Here is a 17753-nt window from a genome sequence, read left to right as displayed (position 1 = left end):
TGAGCTTGTGAGGAGAGTCAGTGCCAGTAGATGGCTCTGTTGTCCTGTAAAGTCAAACATTACAGAACATGTTTTTATATCATAAATGAAGACTGTTAGTTGCGTCATATTATAAAGCGGCTTAAGATAACAATTTCATATAGAAATAAAGTTGAACTAAACATCGGGTGAATAAAAGCATTTATTCCAAGAGTTGGCAGTTTAATTATGAAATATTAATTATATATTTACACCAAAATGGTGTTCTGGCTGTACACAACACAAATACGTATTTTGTCACATTCTACATTTTGTCTTGGAAAATCTAATAGTCTGCATTCATTTAGATCATTCATCATAAATATTTCATACATTCCTCCAACAACAAAGCGTATAAAAGAATGTATACAACAAATGTGCTTTTCTACACTCATATTCACATTTTTCTTCAAATATTCTCATGTAAATGGAACTGTGGAAAAATATGTCACTTTCTTGAAAGACATTTCATTTACAATGAAAGCAAAATGCAGGTTGACACCTTCCAGGGCTGCTTTGGCTTATAGCGACACCGAAAGTCGCAAAACTGCACCCAGTTCATGTCAATCTATGCTAGTATCGTTAATAAATCACGTTTATTTTTTATATGTCTGGTTTGTACTGTATCTGTGTAACATACGATCAACAAATAAAATACAGATGCACCTCAAATTTATATTAGAATAAAGACAGTAATTACTCTGCTCTAAAAATGTAATAATTTAATAATAATAATAATTTAAATTTAAATAAATATTTTAATAATTTAAATATATTTTACTGCAGAGGAAGTGAAGTCATTAGCAAAACAAACTCAAGTCTTAAGAAGCACTGGAAGCCAAGTAGAGTGTGCGTGTGTTTTAAAAGTCGTGTCTGTGATACATATCTGCATCGTAGTATTTGGTCACCACCACCCTGTTGGCAAACTTGCGTCCGGTCAGCGCTTGCATGGCTTTCTGACAGTCCTCCGTCGACACGTACTCCACAAAGATCTGTGCGAGAGAGCATGTGACACACACTGACTTCTTTTATCTCCGCTCTCACACAAACATATGAACATCAAATCTCTCTGAACATATCTCACACACTCAAGTCTCTCTCTCTCTCTCTCTCTCTATGTGTACACACCTTTCTCTCACGCATTCATGGCTCACCTTTTTCGCATACATGCGCATCTCACACACAAATCTCGAATCTGTCCCTCTCTCGGCACAAACCGCTTTTACAAAACACACACATCTTAACGACTACTCTCTCGCTCTCCAACAGCTCTCACACACACAAACATCAAATGTTGCTAATACATATCTCTCACACTCAAGCTGCTCTCATACACACACCTCACACATCACAGACACATACAGGCATCTGTCTCTGCATGTGTACACAACTTTCTCTCACACATTCACGGCTCACTTTTTCACATACATGCACATCTCACACACAAATCCCGCCTCTCTCATTCACAAACCTTTTACAAAATCACATATACATCTTAATAACTTCATTCTCGCTTACCAACGGTTGTCTCACACACACCTCTTTTACACCCACACACAATCACTCAAGTACACTTCACACATCTTTCACTCACAGTACAGTACACCATGTCTCTCTACCTCTCACACACATACACATGCACATCTCACATATGTCTCACATACATACACACACGTCTTCTCAGGCGCACAAGTCTCTCTCACACCAAAGTCTCACATTCCTCTCTCACACATACACACACAAATGCACAAGTCTTGCACTTCTCTCACATACACACACGTGCATGCACGGGCACGCCTCTCCCACCTTGCCGCAGCCCGGCACGTCGGCGCCGTGAAGCGGCCTGGGTATCTGGATGGAGCGGACGCTGCCGTATTTGCAGCACTCCTCACGGATGTCATCCAGGATCTCCTGGTAGTCGTCGTCGTCGGTCAGCTCGTCGGGCACGACCATATTGAGCAGGCACAGAACCTGGGTGGCCACCCCATCGCAACTTTGCACGCGCTGCAGACCGGGAACCTGCAGCAGCACCGGCGTCTCGATGATGGAGGGCTGCAAGGGGATGAAAATCACACGAAGAGAATGAGTGAATGTAAAGTGAGACAACGGACGGAGTCACAATCACTTGCCAGGTTGGCGTTTTTGGCTCCCACACTTGCTCTTTGAACGATGAGCTTCTTGTCTCCCAGCTGCATGCCGTTGAGTCCGGACACCGCCTGGCGAGGAGAACCCGCGTGGCACTGTGCGCTGTCTAGTCGGGTCGGGTCGGCAACCTATGCTTACCTGGTCTGTGGCGCCCACATCCACGTACTCGCAGAAGGCGTACCCTTTGGACAACGAGGTGGCGCTGTCTTTCACCAGGTTGAAGGCCTTGAGCGGCCCGAACGATGTCAACAACTCCTTCACCTGCAGACAACAAATGCTGCGCCATTACTTCTTAATGAACATTGAACTACCAGACATGTTTAGTAGACCTAGAAGATTGTTCATTAAAAGGGTTTTTGGTGCAACTATCTCAGTCTATAAAAAAATATATATATAGTGTCATGATTAGGGCATATTTCAACACCACGTTTCATCCCAAGGGTCCAAGGAGCCTCAAAAACAAGACCGTGAGGAGCTACAAGTGACTGGAGATTTCTTCAGCTTACTTACTGCTTGATGTTCTACATGACACGACGATGAGGATGAGGATAATGACAATGATGATGATGATGGTCAACAAAATATAATTGCAGAATGAAAGATGTTACAGGAGCCTTGCTGGGGGAACAGACAGAAACAAGAATGAGTCCATGTGGATGTAGTCAAACATGTAACATGGGCACTAAGAAGCTTCACAGTACAAATGTAAAGCTCAAACCTACAAACAAAATACTCTAAAAAAAAAAAAAAAAATCTAATGTTAAAAAAAATCTACTGTCTTGCCTATTTTTTGCTTGTCAACAACAAGCTATTAAGCAGCACACACAGTGTAATGCAGTAAACAAATAAATGGTCATATACTGCCCACTACTGGAAAGCTTAAGCTTGTAGGGCTGCCTTATTCTTTTTCCACATTGACACAACTCTCAAAGAAGATAATAAGACTAAGAACACATATTTTCAAATTAAAAATGAAAAAACATACAATGCACTATATAAAAACATATAAAAATAAAGATACAATATGCGTCAAAGAAGCTGGGTGTTGAAGTGTTAATTCATTCACTCCCAGCCATTTTCATTGAAGCATCCCCCTTCTCTCCCAGCTGTTTTACTGGATTTTGACTGATTTCGCAAGTCCCACAGAATATTGTCTTTCATTGCTATAAAAACATGGAACCTACCAAAAGAAAGGTTAGAGTCTCCTCTTTCATCAGGAAAATATTTATAACTGTTTCCGTTTGCGGCAATTAGCATTAGAATATAGCTACGTCTCATCATTATTCAAAAACCTGTTGAAAACTGTCAGAAAGAGCTTGCTGCAACATGGCACTGGCTGATCTCATACTCTACTGCCACATGCTGGCCCTTTTTTTGTATTAACTCCCATTGCTTTAAGCCACCTCTTCATGTCAGAAACTACATCAAAGATTTCTGTTTACTGTTGCATTTAAAAAAAACAAAAAAACCTATAAATACGTTTTTGGGAGTGAAGGACAAAGTATTAAAAACGTATTTTTCATGTTTTTGGGTTTGAATGAGTTAAAGTGAAGTAACGACCTATTTAAATGAGCATTTAACAAGTCATTTTAATTAAGTTAAAGGCCCAGTCTGCCGGTTTCACTCAGCAAAATGCACTTTTTAAATACAGGATGTACACACTAACTTTCTCTCAGTCTACACATCTGGATTTATATGAATCTTAGGTGGTGATTTTGTCCTAAACCCCCACACCCCCAGCCGGTATTTTGTCATTTTGTGTTTGTTTTGTAAACAGTGGAACGTTTCTGTGGAAAGACAGTGTTTACATCCCTCCAGCCAATCGAAGAGTGGGGGGGTGGCGTGTCGCAAAAGGGGCCGGGCGAACGTATCGGCTGCGTGACGTCACTCCCGCGGCAATTTGAAAGCACGCACGGATTATTATTTCTTTCACTCACTCACTCACTCACTCACTCACTCACTCACTCACTCACTCACAGAGGCTTACGTGTGAAGAAACCTCACGCTGTTTACAAAACAAACACAAAATGGCAAAATACAGGCTGGGGGTGTGGGGGTTTAGGACAAAATCACCCCCACACGTTAAGAAAAGCCCAGATCTGTAAATTGAGAAGTAGTTTGTTTGTTTAAACCCTGTACAGTGGAACCTCTACTTACGAACGTCTCTTCATATGAAATTTTCGAGATACGAAACGCCTCAACGGGAAAATATTGCCTCTTGTTACGAAAGAAATTTCTAGATACGAAAGGTAAAAATACATTACCGAACGCAACATACTTTCGGCTATGGCTATTTCCTACCATAGGTACCTACGAGCGTAAATACTAGATCGGTGTTTGTGCATGTTTCTGGCATCCCATTGGCTAAGAGGAACCTACCATAGGTATGAGCTTATACTAGATCGGTGTCTATACAGCGTCCTCATCATTCATCCCGCGGCCCATGAGGTGTTCCGATAGTTTTTCGTAAATGTATGAACTAACGGCCAACGAATTTGTGCAAAAAAATCAAACAATTGGTGATTGATGAAGGCACAGTAAGTTTTTAATTGCGACGAGACGGGCCTTTTTTTTTTTTAAAAGATGCCTCACCAGTTTCCATGAAGTTTCAGAATTTGTTTAAAAGAATCGCCCAGAAAAAGTGTTCACCAGTCGGGCGTTTGCTCACTAAGATGATGTTTGCCTTGGACATTTCCGAAGGATTGTTTAAAAAATAAAAAATAAAATAAAATAAAAAAACATCCATGGATCAGTTCTTTACAAAACACCAGGCGCAAAAAAAAAAAAAAAAAAAAAAACACTACTGAGAGAGAGGAACATGAACCAAAGAGGGCAAAAAACGATGAGGACAGCAGTTAAAAAGGTAAATGACCATCATTTTTTTTCTTTACTTTATTCTTTGTTTTTTTTACATTATGCACAACTCTCATTTATTGCGCAATAATCTAATTGTAACATGTATTTGTTACATGTTTTGATACATTTTTATGCTTTATAAAACATTTATGTCTGAATTTTGGGAGGCTTGGAACGGATTAGGGCATTTACATGGAAAATGCGTCTCTACTTACAAAATTTTCTACTTAAGAACTTTCTTCCAGAACCAATTAATTTCGTAAGTAGAGGTACCACTGTATTTAAAAAGTGCATTTTCCTGAGTGAAACCGGCAGACTGCGCCTTTAAAGCAAAAAAAAAAAAAAAAAAGTCATCCGAATGATGTATCGCAAAAAAAGTTGGGCCATTGTTATTGCCAAGGCACCATCATAATTGACTTAGTTCATACATATGTTATTTTACTTGTACAAAAATAATTACACAGTCTCTAATATTTTACTTTTACCCGAGTACAATAGTTGAATAAGTACATCTACAGAGGCTTAGTATCTGTACATGTACAAAGTGTGAGAACTTTTTGTCACCTGTACCTGGTCATCATTCAGGTAGTTGGGCAGACCTCCGATGAAGAGCTTGTGAGGAGAATCGGGAACCACTGTGGACACAACGCCTGAACCCAACACAACAAAATAGTCAACGGACCACCGTGACGTCATCACGCGTGTTGTCCAGCGCGACGCACCTGGCATGTGGAAGGCGGGCTGCTCCGAGAGGCCAGGGAGCGGCCGGTAGTCGTGAGGCCGGCGGATCTTCAAGGACTGACCTTGGAAAATGATCCCGTCGAACGCCATGGCCTGCGTGGTCTCATCCACCGAGCGGAACTGTAACACAAAAAAACAAAAGGTTTGCACCTGCCGTATGCTAAGCTATGCTAACATAACCAAATGTAAACTCCTCATCCAAAAGCCAAAATCCAACATAATTTATTCTGGTGGTGGTTTTCCCCCTAAAATATAAACACATTTCATTTGTTCTAATTTGTGGATGTAATTGATATCTTACACAAGTAAAATATTCATGGCATACAGACACTCGTACATCATGCACACATACCTCAAGGAAGGCGAAGTTCTTGTCCTGGTTGATCTGCACGACCAGGACAGGATTGGTGGGGGCTTGCGAGAGGCCAGCCAGTCTCATCTGAGCGTTGAAGAAGTTAGCCATGGACTCCTGCTCGGCAACAAAAGCCACAATCAAGACGACGGCCAATGAAATGGTTCGTGTGAACGGGAAGAGCATGGTGACCTCGGTGACGCCGAAGGGAATGTTCCCCACGTAGAGGCGGCGGGCTTGTCTGGTCATCTGGTTTCCCGCCGTGGCCACCGGAGGCAGCGCAGCGGTCACGCCGGGCACCGTGGCGGCAGCAGGAGTAGTTGCCAGCAGGGCCGTGTTCGAGATGTGACCGGCAGCTGCAAAACAAAACAAATGCAAGGATGTTAACTAATTACAGCCAAACTTTGCGCTCATGGGCATCCATGAATATACACGTATATGATGCCATCGGCATGATGGCGCCCACCTTGCATGGCTTTGTACTGCAGAGGAGTGACGTGCTGAAAGCCCGGAGGAGCTACGTCCCAGTACTTGTACGGCTTTTTCTTCCTGGTTTTCCTTGGAGAAGATTGACTGCCCAAAGGAACAGAAGAGTTACCATCAGCGTCAATCTTTTCCACTTTCTTCAAGCTTTTGATTGGCTCAAAGGCTCTCTCAGTGAGGATTAATTGGGCCACCTGTTACTTTGGTGCAACCGTTTCACAAGCTAAAATTAGTGCTAAGCAATTCATCTGTTTTTCTTTTTTTCATTTGTGTTTTTTATTTTTTAGCTTCTCTGTCATCAAAAATGCAGCCACGCTGATGTGCACTGCGAACACAAACAACATGGCTGTAGACAAAGAGGAGCTAGTGAACAACTCGGTTATTCTAGCCACTTTTCTGATCATTCTCACAACTATTTTTCAAGTATAACAACTATGGCCTTTCATTCCTGAAGCAGACAAGATGAGTGAAATGATTTTCACATTGTTTTGCATTTGATAAAAATGGAGTCCGGTGGAAGGTAACCACACTAAACAAGTTGAAACCTGTGCTTCTTGTGGTCTCGCGAGGCGCTGCGCTGGTCCCGACTCTTCCGGTCTGGACTGTGACCCCGTTTGTCCCGCCGCTCTTTGCTCCAGCCGCCGTGTTTGTCGCCACGACCAGTTGAGCTGCTGCGGCTCCTTTTTTTGTGTCTTTCTCGTTCTCTCTCTGGGGGAAAAAAATACATTATGTGACTTCCATCCATCCATGCATTTTCTTAACCGCTTATTCCTCACAAGGGTCGTGGGGGGTGCTGGAACCTATGTCAGCTGGCTTTGGGCAGTAGGTGGGGGACACCCTGGACTGGTTGCCAGCCAATCGCAGGGCACACAGAGACGAACACGCATCCACACTTACAAGCACACATAGGGACAATTCGGAGGGCCCAATTAACCTACCATGCATGTCTTTGGAATGTGGGAGGAGACCGCAGTACCCGGAGAAGACCCACGCAGGCACGGGGAGAACATGCAAAGTCCACCCAGGAAGGCCGGAGCATGGATTCGAACCCGAGTCCTCAGAACTGGGAGGCAGACGTGCTAACCAGTCATTAACCGTGCTGCCGTGATCAGACTTGTGCATCTCAAATCTCCATACAAATTATAACTGAATTGTTGTCGTGTAGTGTTGATAACCATATATTATTGTAAATTGCAACACATTAAGAGGAAAATGACTAATAAAAAATTACATTAATATAAACACTTGTCCACTCTGAATTAAATTAAATAATTTGAGTCAAAATGAAGATTAAGCACTATGTAGTCTTAAAATACGGCGTAAACATCCCTATATTTAGCGTGAGACGAGGGGAAATTTGAAAGTTTAAAGTAGCTAGTCTTTATATAGACTGTCACCTTGTTTTTGTAGCACATAAGTTAACGAGAGGAGATGACAATGTTTAAAATAGCTGCTTTTTCTAAGTGCTTGGGAAATTTGAATGAATGATAAAAGTTGACTCTGAATTGGATTACACTGTTTGAGCCGAAATGAAGATGGACCTATACGCAGTCTGAAACTATGTTGGGTTTTGACTAAACACCAGCCGTCACTGCGAGACGAGGAAAACATTTTTAAAAGGGCACGTTTTATCTATGAAGTTTGGCGACTCGCGCAGGTGAGTCGAGGGGCTGCGACGCGTTGCGTTCAGGAGCAGAGATCACTTGGCGGCATTGGCGGATTGACACGTCTAAAAGGAGCCAAAAATGTCGCGTTTGGAGCCAACAAAGCTGACTGGCAGCTCACCCGTCTGACTCCGTCCAACCTACCACGGATATTAATAAAATAAAGCAGGAGGCGGAAAGCGTCGCTAGCTTATTGACCCCACAAAAAAATGAATCAGCAAGCGGCAGCCGCACGCCGGTGACGTTCTTTTTCTTTACCTTGACGGTTCTCGCTCAGCTGCTTCTCAAATTCATCGAAATCCGACATTTTACCAGGACATCAGTTACTTGACTTGCAGAAAACAAAGAGGAGGGCTGACATCAATAACAGCCGGAACCGTAAAATAAAGACAAATATAACAACTCTTTCTTTCCAGGTAAGCACTACCAGCACGTCTGGGCAGAAAATTTCCGGTCCTATACTTCAAAATAAAAGTTATAGTACCTCAAAATAAATGTTATATTCAGAAAAGGATTAGGGGTTTAATGAACTTCATTTTCTTTTTGTTTTTATCCTCTGTATGGTCGTTTCAGACATTTACAGTGTTGGGGTGTGGGGTTTAAATGTTGCATTGGGTTAAAGTGACTTTAATGTCTGCTTTGGGAGTGCCTCGTCCCCAAAGCTAAACAGAGCTGCGTTGAAGGAACATATTAGCATTAGCTAACAATGTCAGCCACATTAGTTTCTGATAATAAAGCTTGAATGATGGTTTACATGTGAAGGGTCCAGGGTACTTATATTTGTACATGTAACATAGCCTATCGAATAGTGCTGGCCGTGCTTCTCAATTTTTTTTAATTTTTTTTTTAAACTCAGTACCAAAATATTCAGCTCTCCATCACTCTTGAAGATTAAATAAAAATTGTATTGTACTGAAAAAGTTAAACACAACTAAACGGCATGCAGTTATTCGTTGGCATTCCATAAAAGGGTACCCTAGTGGTACCATCTCACTTTGCGACTCAGTGGATGTGAGTATTTCTGTGGCTTTGTGATGAAATTAATGCTAACAGCGGGCGCTCAGTTTTTATAAGATAACAGCATTAGCACTTGATTGTTAGGTGGTGAGGTCTGGCCAACCAATCAGAGGATGGGGGAAAGAATGTCAATAAGGTTGTCAATCTTTACATCCACATATATGTACCAAATGAAATCGAATTTCATATGACAAAATGTTATGTTATGTTATGTTATGTTATGTTATGTTTATTTATTTATTTACTTATTTATTTATTTATTTATTTATTTATTTATTTATTTATCTATCTATCTATCTATCTTACGACTGCAAGCGACTGGTTAAGACACATAATATCTGTTAACTGTGTTTAGAGAATTATTGAGCATGGAGGGCACCCACTGAGGAGGCTCTGACTCTGACTGTTCCCTCTAAACATAATACGCTGACAACACGTGTGGAAATAAAGTGTCAGCTGTGCTGCTATTAAAAGCGTGAGGCAGCAACAGCAGCAGGAAGTTAGCAGCAGGCAAGCAGATCTCAGAAGCGTCGTGGAGGAGCTGAGGTGAGCGCACCTTTTACCACACACACATGATGAGTGTGAGCTATCAGTTTGTTCTCTTTGGATGAAAGTCGAGTTGATGTGCTTCCGATTTGAGCTTATAAACAGCTGCTCTGCTTGTACTAAGTATCACTTTGTTGACTTTGTTTCAAGGACACTTGATGTTTACAAGGTCAACTCAAAACTCAACAAGGTGTACAAAAAGAACACTTGGTGAAAAAATATATAGGCCTACAGGGTTTTAGAATGACAATTTTTTAATTTTAATTTTTATTTTTTATTTTTTTTTTTTGGGGGGGGGGGGGGGGGGGTCTTGTTGGAATGTTTTTGTGTTCTTTGTTTTTCAGCCGAGTTGGAGTATAAATTGTTTGAAAAACCCCCAAAACAAAACAATGGATGCCAATGTAACAGAGGTGGACAACGATTGGGTAGGAAAGCTTTGAGTCCTTCATTGTGCTTACCCAATCGGCACATTGAACCAAATCTGCTTTTCTAAGGCAATTCATTTGTGACAAATAACATTGTCAATTGTTTGTATCCATGTGTTCTGTTTACCATAAATATTTTTCCAAGACGTATGCATGGTTCCACATGCACTTTGGGTAACGCCAGCCATCCCATCTCCACGTTCACAAACATGACATCCCTGTGGAAAGGATGTGGAGTCATGTTGTCACATTTTACATCATGACGAACTTCTCAGCTCAGAAGCAGCTTCATCGCTAGCCGGTAGAAGCTAATAATTAGCATATAGCCTCCATGTCAGTGATTCCCAACCACCTTCTATCTATGCCAGTGAAAGATAGTGACAGGAAGAACAATTAATTCACTCCCAGCCATTTTCACAGAAGCAGTCCCGTTTGCTCCCGGCTGTTTTACTGGATTTTGACTGATTTTGCACGGCCCACAGAATATTGTATTCTATTGCTATAAAAGCATGGAACCTATCAAAAGAAAGATTCAAGTCTCTTCTTTCATCAGGAAAAAAAAAGTATTTTTCTATCGGTTTCCGTTTTGCAGCAATTAGCATTAGAAGAGAGCTAAGTTTCATCAGTTTTTGCAAATCTATTTAAAATTGTAAGTAATTGAGCTTTTTTTCTACATGGCCCTGGTTGATCTCCTTTGCTCTGCTGCCACCTGCTGGCCGTTTGTGTAATAACTACCATTTCTGCAACAGTTCTTTGCAGTTGAGAGGCTGCATCAAAGCCTTCTGTATGCTCTAGCATAAAAAAAATAATAATTTTAAAAAAACGTATAAATACGTCTTTGGGACACTTAGAGCATTAAAAAAAAGTATTTATACATTATTGGGAGTAAATGAGTTAAATGGTCTTCCACTAAAATGAGCTTGTATGTTCAGTTGTTGCCATTTATACGCAACAAAAGAGCCTGATTATGAAACTAATTGAACTTATAAGTCAAAATACCTTTTTTTGTGGGGTGCCATAGGGGGTTAATCGAGGTTGGGAACCACTGCTCCATGTAATCCATTCATTCCAAGTCATTCAAAATCATTTCACACAATCAAAACAGCACATTTGGTATTGTTTAGACGTTCCTGAAGGGGATGGATCCCTGGTGGGGCACCACGATCCTGCTGGTTCCGTGTGCGGTTGTGCTGGCAGCCGGATTGTTGCACGTGTACTCTCTGGTGTCGGGCCTGCTGTCCAAAAGCTGTGTGCGCAACAAGGTGCTGCTTGTCAGCGACGCTTTGTCCGCGCTCGGGAAAGGTCAGTCTTGACTTAACTTGCTTGATATTTTTCCACAGTGAATGTTAAGATATAAGACACAAGGTATGGTTGATGAAAACTAACAACAACAAAAAACATTTTTGGTAACAAAATAAAATAAAAATGAAATATTGTAGCTTTTGAGAAACAAACATACGTTTATGTTTTATTCCTTTTCATTTTTGACACTTAACATCATAAATTAACTTTTATTGAGCGTTAATTTAAATGATTATTTCGGTATTGCTGTACAGTAAAAAGGTCAAACAGTCATTTTATAGTACTTTATTATTCAATAAAAAAAATAAACTTCTTGAGTTTTTAGCCATATTAAAATGATATTTTCTCAATAAAACGCTGGTTTCCTCCATTCAACCATTTCTGAGCATTCCTGCTCATTCTTGCTCTCCAAGCACAGCCCTCCCAACCCAAGAAAACGACTTCCCGACATAGATAAGTGAGGATCGACGCCGTATCACCCCTGTAGACGAAACACACGCCCACTTTCTCCAAGCAGTCAGCAGTCCGCGGGACATCCAACAAGCATATAAAGAGACGCTATGATGTGACCACCTTGGCTGGATCTACATTTTTTTTTCCAATGTTTTTCTGAGTCAAGCGGGATCAAAGTTATTTTAGTTAACTTAAACTAAAGAAAAAAGTAAAACTAAAATTCAAAAAACTATTTTGTTAACGAATAAAATAAAAACAAAATGCTTTTTTTTTAAAACTAAAACTACATTTTATGTTTACAAAATTAACTAAAACCAACTGTAATTATAGCAAAAATGTCCCTCGTTTCAGTCTTTGGTCATTAATTTAATGGATGAGCATTTGGGAATGATTTCAAATGTGATTTTAAGTACGGTAGATTTATTTTGATATTAACCGCCGGAATAAGGACGTTTGAAAGTGTGTCACACAGAAGCAATATCATCTAACAGCAGCCAATAGAAAAGCACCTTCAGATGATGTCACTCCCATGGTGGTGTTTAAATATTGCTCACAAGTAATACACATTTTTTAAAACTAAAACGAATACTGAAACTAACTCAAACTAAACTAAAATTAAGCATTTATTAAATAACCAAAACTAATAAAAACTGTTTGATCCTTCGATGTCGTCACGTGACTTAGCATGACCTCTTTGTAGTAGAGATGCATGTACACATACGTCTAATGCTGTGCTTCTCAATTATTTTTTGTTACATGCCCCAGGAAAAAGAAAATGCCCCCCCCCCTCCTCCAACCACCCACCCACCCAATTCTCCACAACTATAAATATTATACTGTACAACAATTTGATAAGGACTGTTTAATGTGACATCTGTGCCCATCTCCACTTTTGTCGGTCAAAGAATGTGCCAGCATCTTCCACAAGGGCGGCGCCAGACTGATCCTGTGCGGCAAAAGCTGGGAGAAACTCCAGGAGCTCTCGGACGACTTACTCAATGCCTCCGACCCGAGCGTGGTGAGGAGTGGACGCCAGTATGGAAAGTTATTTCAGCATTTAATTAATCCAGATCTTTGAAGAACGACTCTCTTGCTAGTCACGTTTTTTCCACTACTAGTGCTCCTTTTGCCCTATTAGTAGGATTAGTCATGACATATATCAAGGACATTGAATAAATCCTCAAACAACTTTTTGTAAAGCAATTTGAGCATTTATTCCATATCATTGATATCCAGTTTAATTTCCCTGTACTAGTATGCACCTTCCTATTAACTAACTTAGGCAGACTAGTACTAGTTTTGTATTGTATTTGTTGTTAAGACATTAGTTAACAACTATGTGCTACTAGTTACCATTAGTGACATTAAAAAAAATCTACTATTTGTAATCTACTAGTTTGTGAGAAATATATACTAATTAATTATAATCTAGCACTTTACTAGTAGTGCACAATTTCGTCTCACTAGTATCTTGTACTGTAGTTGCCCTCCTAGTATGCCAAATATGTGGTGAAGACGATGGTGCACAGTGCACTAGTTCGTTTTTTGTCGGCTTTTCTGGTGGTCACATTACACAGTTGAACCCCCGTTGTCCGCATTCGTCGGCAGACGTTCCCTCCTAAACTGGTGCTCCTTGATTTCGGGGATACGGAGTCCCTTCCCGAGGCGATATCGGAGATCATGGAGTGTTACGGATGCCTGGACGTGCTCATCCTCAACAGCAGCATGAAGCTCAAAGCTCCCGCGCACACTTTGTCTCTGCAGATGGACAAGCTACTCATGGACAACAATTATTTTGGACCCGTCACACTGGCTAAAGGTCACTATGATCACAAGTCATTAAAAAAAAAAAAAAAAGTGTGCAGTATTTTGAGATTTGTGCGTTCCAGGTGTGCTGCCCTCCATGATGTCCCGGCGCACCGGTCACCTCCTGGTGGTCAACAGCATTCAGGGAAAACTGGCTGTGCCCTTTCGCACTTCCTGTGAGTTTGACATCTGTTCTGTTTGAGCAATTATTCCATGGTCTGGTCTTGACCTACTTGTATGATCTTTATTGACCCGCCAGTACGCAACTAACACCATGTTGACGTTGGTGAATGAACAAAATCGGAGTTTGGCCTAACAGTTTTATACAATGCTAGGACTAACACTCTAACCAGACACATTGAACTCTCATGCAAACTAAAATTCTCAGAATTCTCACTTTTAAAATAGTAATCTGACTTTAAAGTGAGAACTCTGACTTTATTCTCAGAATTCTCACTTTAGAATTCCAACTTTAAAGTCAGAATTCTGTGATTAAAGTGAGAATTCTGAGAATAAAGTCAGAATTGTGTGGGAATTTTGACATTATTTTCAGAATTGTCACTTTAATCTCAGAATTCTGACTTTAAAGTGATAATGATCATAGCACTCGTAGAGTTGGCATTCCAACTTTAAAGTAAGAATTCTGAGAGTAAAGTCACAATCCTGACAAGCTTTTTTTCCTCTTCACTGGCCGTAAACATCTTCTGTATAAACTCTCACATTAAAAAACAAAACAGTTCTTACACACTCTAAAAAACTCTCACCTGAAGAAAAAAATTCTGCAAATTAGTAGGAAAAAATATCTCACACTATCAAAAAAAAAAAAACCTCAACCCGACAAAAAACATTTCACACTCACCAATAAACTTCTCACAAACGTGTGTGAATAAAAATTCTATCCATCCATCCATTTTCTGAATCGCTTGTTCCTCACAAGGGTCGCGGGGGTGCTGGAGCCTATCCCAGATGGCTATGGGTAGAGTAGGCGGGGTACACCCTGAACTGGTCGCCAGCCAATCGCAGTGAATAAAAATGTTTTGGCCTAATCTGCACCTCATCCAATCACGCCTGTTAGATGCTGCCTCCAAGCACGCGGTCCAGGCCTTCTTCGACTGCCTTCGTTCTGAGGTGGAGGAGTCGGGCGTCTCCGTCAGCACCATCAACGTCACCTTCATCAGCTCACATGCGTTTGGGAAGCAGAAAGACGGTGCGACCAAGTCCATCTGGTCATGTGAGTCTTGAAAAAGAACATACAACTACAGCGTTTCCCCGCTATAATCGCAGTTCTTTGGTCAAGCCCCCCGCAACAATTCTACCATTTCAATCATTGCACAGATTTGTACACAAAGAAACCATTGGGCGTTTCTCCACGCGAAGCAGCCAGCGAGGTAGCCAAAACTTTGACCAACAAGAGGAAGGAGGTTCTGATGGCCCCCTCGCTCCCAAAGGTGGCACTTTACACACGCTCCTTCTTCCCCAACTTCTTCTTCGCTGTCATGGCAGCAGGCGTGAAGGATGCCACCAACACCAAAATGTAGTCCTATTTTATTCTGGAGAATTGTTCTAATTGAAGATTGAGTTTTAAATGTTAAACCATAAAAGTGTGTTTAATCTTCATGTGTGGACTTTGCATTTTGTCCCTGTGCTGTGTTTTTCCTCCCATATTCTTAAAACGTGTTGGTTTCATTGAAGACTCTACAATTGTTCATTAGTGTGAATGGTTGTTTGTCTGTAGGCTACCTGCTATTGACTTGCGACCATTGCGTCCATTGTTTGTCTGGATTGACCTACATTTAAATATACAGTAAATAAAGTATTTGTGGAAAAACACTTATTTATTTTTTTTAAACGGTTTTATTGTATGTGTGCTAGGTGGCTTTTGGCGTCCTCTAGTGGCGACTGGAAACCTATACGTCCGGTGGCCAGTTCCTCCGACAAATATGTCGCTTAAAATATTATCCAGGCTCACAGAAGTAATACCGGTGAGGGTGACGTTAATTCAGACGGCCTGCCGGATGAGTTCCAGCGGCGGGCTGACGGTGGAACACGACCGACAGAACAGGCGCTTCACCGTTTACACGTGTAATGGGACCGGTAAGTGCTGATCCCGTGTTCGAAGCCTCGTTGTGCGGTTGGGTAAAGTACGCGAGCCCGGTGTTCTCGAGAGCTCCCATGAGGCCACGAGCCAACTTTCATTTGGAATACAGTCATTTAATGTACCTTTGCGTGAATCAAATACGGACGAGTCGGATATGAATACGTTTTAGGAAGCATAATTTGGTCACATTATTTAATCGTTCGGCTTGGGATTTATTCACCAAATTTTTACATTTTCATGTATATTTGCCCAAATAAGTTCATGTCTGATGCCAGGAGATACGGTAAAGCTTGGACAGAAACCAGCACTTTTCTTAAATAGGTTTGGTTTGGTCTTATTGGTTTCGGCTCAAAAGAACAGCTGTTTTGACTGACGTCAACAAAGATTGCACAAAACAGTAATTTCAGGTCAGGTGACACTGAATAAATCTACCTATCTCTGATGTCTCAGATATGAATTAGTTTTGGTCAATTTGGAGACAACCATTTAATAGTTTTCAAGTTATTCATTATGCACATTTTCACTTTTGTCAAAATTAGCACATGCACATAACAATATATGCGAGTGCTTGGATAGAAAAACAGTGCTTAAAATCTGCTCATTCGCATGTGACTTGTGAAACTATATTTGTTCAAACAAGTTATTGAGCTTTCACGGTCTTTTGTTGTCTTGATCTGCACTTTGATCTCAGGAGTCAGCGAGAATGCGATACTCATCTACAGATTCACAGCGGCCGACGAGGTGGATCTCGTGTCCACCTTTGTCCCCGAGGCTTGTCGGGGTCAAGGTGTGGCCGCACTGCTGTCAAAGGTCACACAGCCGCACAAACTAACAGTATATTCCATTTCAGTTGATGGAAGCGTTGAATGAATTACTTATTGAAATTTTGTTGACAGGCTGCCATTGATTTTGTGCTGGAGGAGAAGCTGAAGGTTCGCGTGTCCTGCTGGTACATCAAGAAGTACATGGAGGAACACCCCCATCACGATTATAAAGAGATTCAAATCAGATGATACTACAGTCAACTATTGTTAATCTGAGATCTGCAAGAAAATATACATTTTATTTGAATAGATTAATATATATATGAGTAAATGTACAAAACATAATTGTTTATATGTAATCATATTATTTCTGGATTGCCATTATATAATGTTTCTTTTATGTGTATACATTTCCACAAAATCCCAGAACTGTGTTGTTTAATATATTATTTTAATAAAAGCTTATGTTCATCATTTCATACTTAATTTATTGATATTCTCGTGAAAATAAGTGGTTAGCAAAATGGATGGATGGATTTATCTACTTTTAAATTGTATTTCCCTGTTGTTGAGCTTCTTTCGGTACAAGTTTGTTAGGTTTGAGCTTTCATCCAATCAGAGTCCAGCTCAGTGTTGCTGGATCCAATGAAATCTGCCATTGGTCACCGTGAGTTCAGTTCATGTCCACTGATTGGAGGACGGTGACAATTATATAGTTAGCAATGATCACGTCTTATTTACTAAATATCCATCCATCCATTTTCTGAACCGCTTGGTCCTCACAAGGGTTGTGGAGGGTGCTGGAGCCTATCTCAGCTGGCTATGGACAGTATCAACCTGTTTTTTTTTTTAAATACAATTTCGTACATCAAGTATATATATATATATATATATATAAATATATATATATATATATATATATATATATATATATATATATATATATATATATATATATAATGCACAGTTGTATTTTGTATTTATTTTTTTAAGTTTGATCATTAAAATGTATTCATTTCTTCTTACTATTCATGTCATTACACTTTATATGGAGGTGTTACAAATGCATCTCGTTAAGTAATG

At 40.5% G+C, this 17753-nt stretch overlaps 3 protein-coding genes across 10 annotated transcripts; 2 read left to right on the top strand and 1 right to left on the bottom strand.

The window, feature by feature from the left end:
- Positions 1 to 168: 168 nt before the first annotated feature.
- On the bottom strand, positions 169 to 8714 carry LOC144024933 (splicing factor U2AF 65 kDa subunit-like). Of its 2 annotated transcripts, XM_077531072.1 has the most exons (11): positions 8518 to 8714; positions 7141 to 7303; positions 6579 to 6685; positions 6305 to 6468; positions 6113 to 6229; positions 5742 to 5880; positions 5590 to 5669; positions 2302 to 2424; positions 2148 to 2234; positions 1825 to 2070; positions 169 to 1010 (listed from the first exon to the last, which is right to left on the bottom strand). In XM_077531072.1, exons 1-11 carry the CDS (start codon positions 8564 to 8566, stop codon positions 879 to 881), a joined length of 1407 nt encoding a protein of 468 aa, XP_077387198.1. In that variant the 5' UTR covers positions 8567 to 8714; the 3' UTR covers positions 169 to 878. The 2 variants fall into 2 exon arrangements, with proteins under 2 accessions (XP_077387198.1, XP_077387197.1); XM_077531071.1 differs by having other exon boundaries at positions 5590 to 5880.
- Positions 8051 to 15638, top strand: LOC144024976 (dehydrogenase/reductase SDR family member 7C-B-like). Of its 7 annotated transcripts, none has more exons than XM_077531079.1 (10): positions 8051 to 8675; positions 9632 to 9822; positions 10167 to 10247; positions 11372 to 11549; positions 12908 to 13020; positions 13611 to 13667; positions 13767 to 13821; positions 13892 to 13984; positions 14884 to 15039; positions 15144 to 15638. In XM_077531079.1, exons 3-10 carry the CDS (start codon positions 10212 to 10214, stop codon positions 15344 to 15346), a joined length of 891 nt encoding a protein of 296 aa, XP_077387205.1. In that variant the 5' UTR covers positions 8051 to 8675; positions 9632 to 9822; positions 10167 to 10211; the 3' UTR covers positions 15347 to 15638. The 7 variants fall into 7 exon arrangements, with proteins under 7 accessions (XP_077387205.1, XP_077387206.1, XP_077387201.1 ...); XM_077531076.1 differs by adding an exon at positions 10393 to 10548 and having other exon boundaries at positions 8119 to 8675; positions 13611 to 13821; XM_077531080.1 differs by lacking the exon at positions 13611 to 13667 and having other exon boundaries at positions 8052 to 8675.
- On the top strand, positions 15636 to 17144 carry LOC144025052 (protein NATD1-like). Its single transcript, XM_077531081.1, has 3 exons — positions 15636 to 15902; positions 16598 to 16716; positions 16803 to 17144. Exons 1-3 carry the CDS (start codon positions 15749 to 15751, stop codon positions 16917 to 16919), a joined length of 390 nt encoding a protein of 129 aa, XP_077387207.1. The 5' UTR covers positions 15636 to 15748; the 3' UTR covers positions 16920 to 17144.
- The last annotated feature ends 609 nt before the right edge of the window (positions 17145 to 17753 follow it).

The sequence above is a fragment of the Festucalex cinctus genome, chromosome 1 (assembly GCF_051991245.1).
Source record: "Festucalex cinctus isolate MCC-2025b chromosome 1, RoL_Fcin_1.0, whole genome shotgun sequence".
NCBI lineage: Eukaryota > Metazoa > Chordata > Actinopteri > Syngnathiformes > Syngnathidae > Festucalex > Festucalex cinctus.
This window is presented reverse-complemented; position numbering and strand designations above follow the sequence as displayed.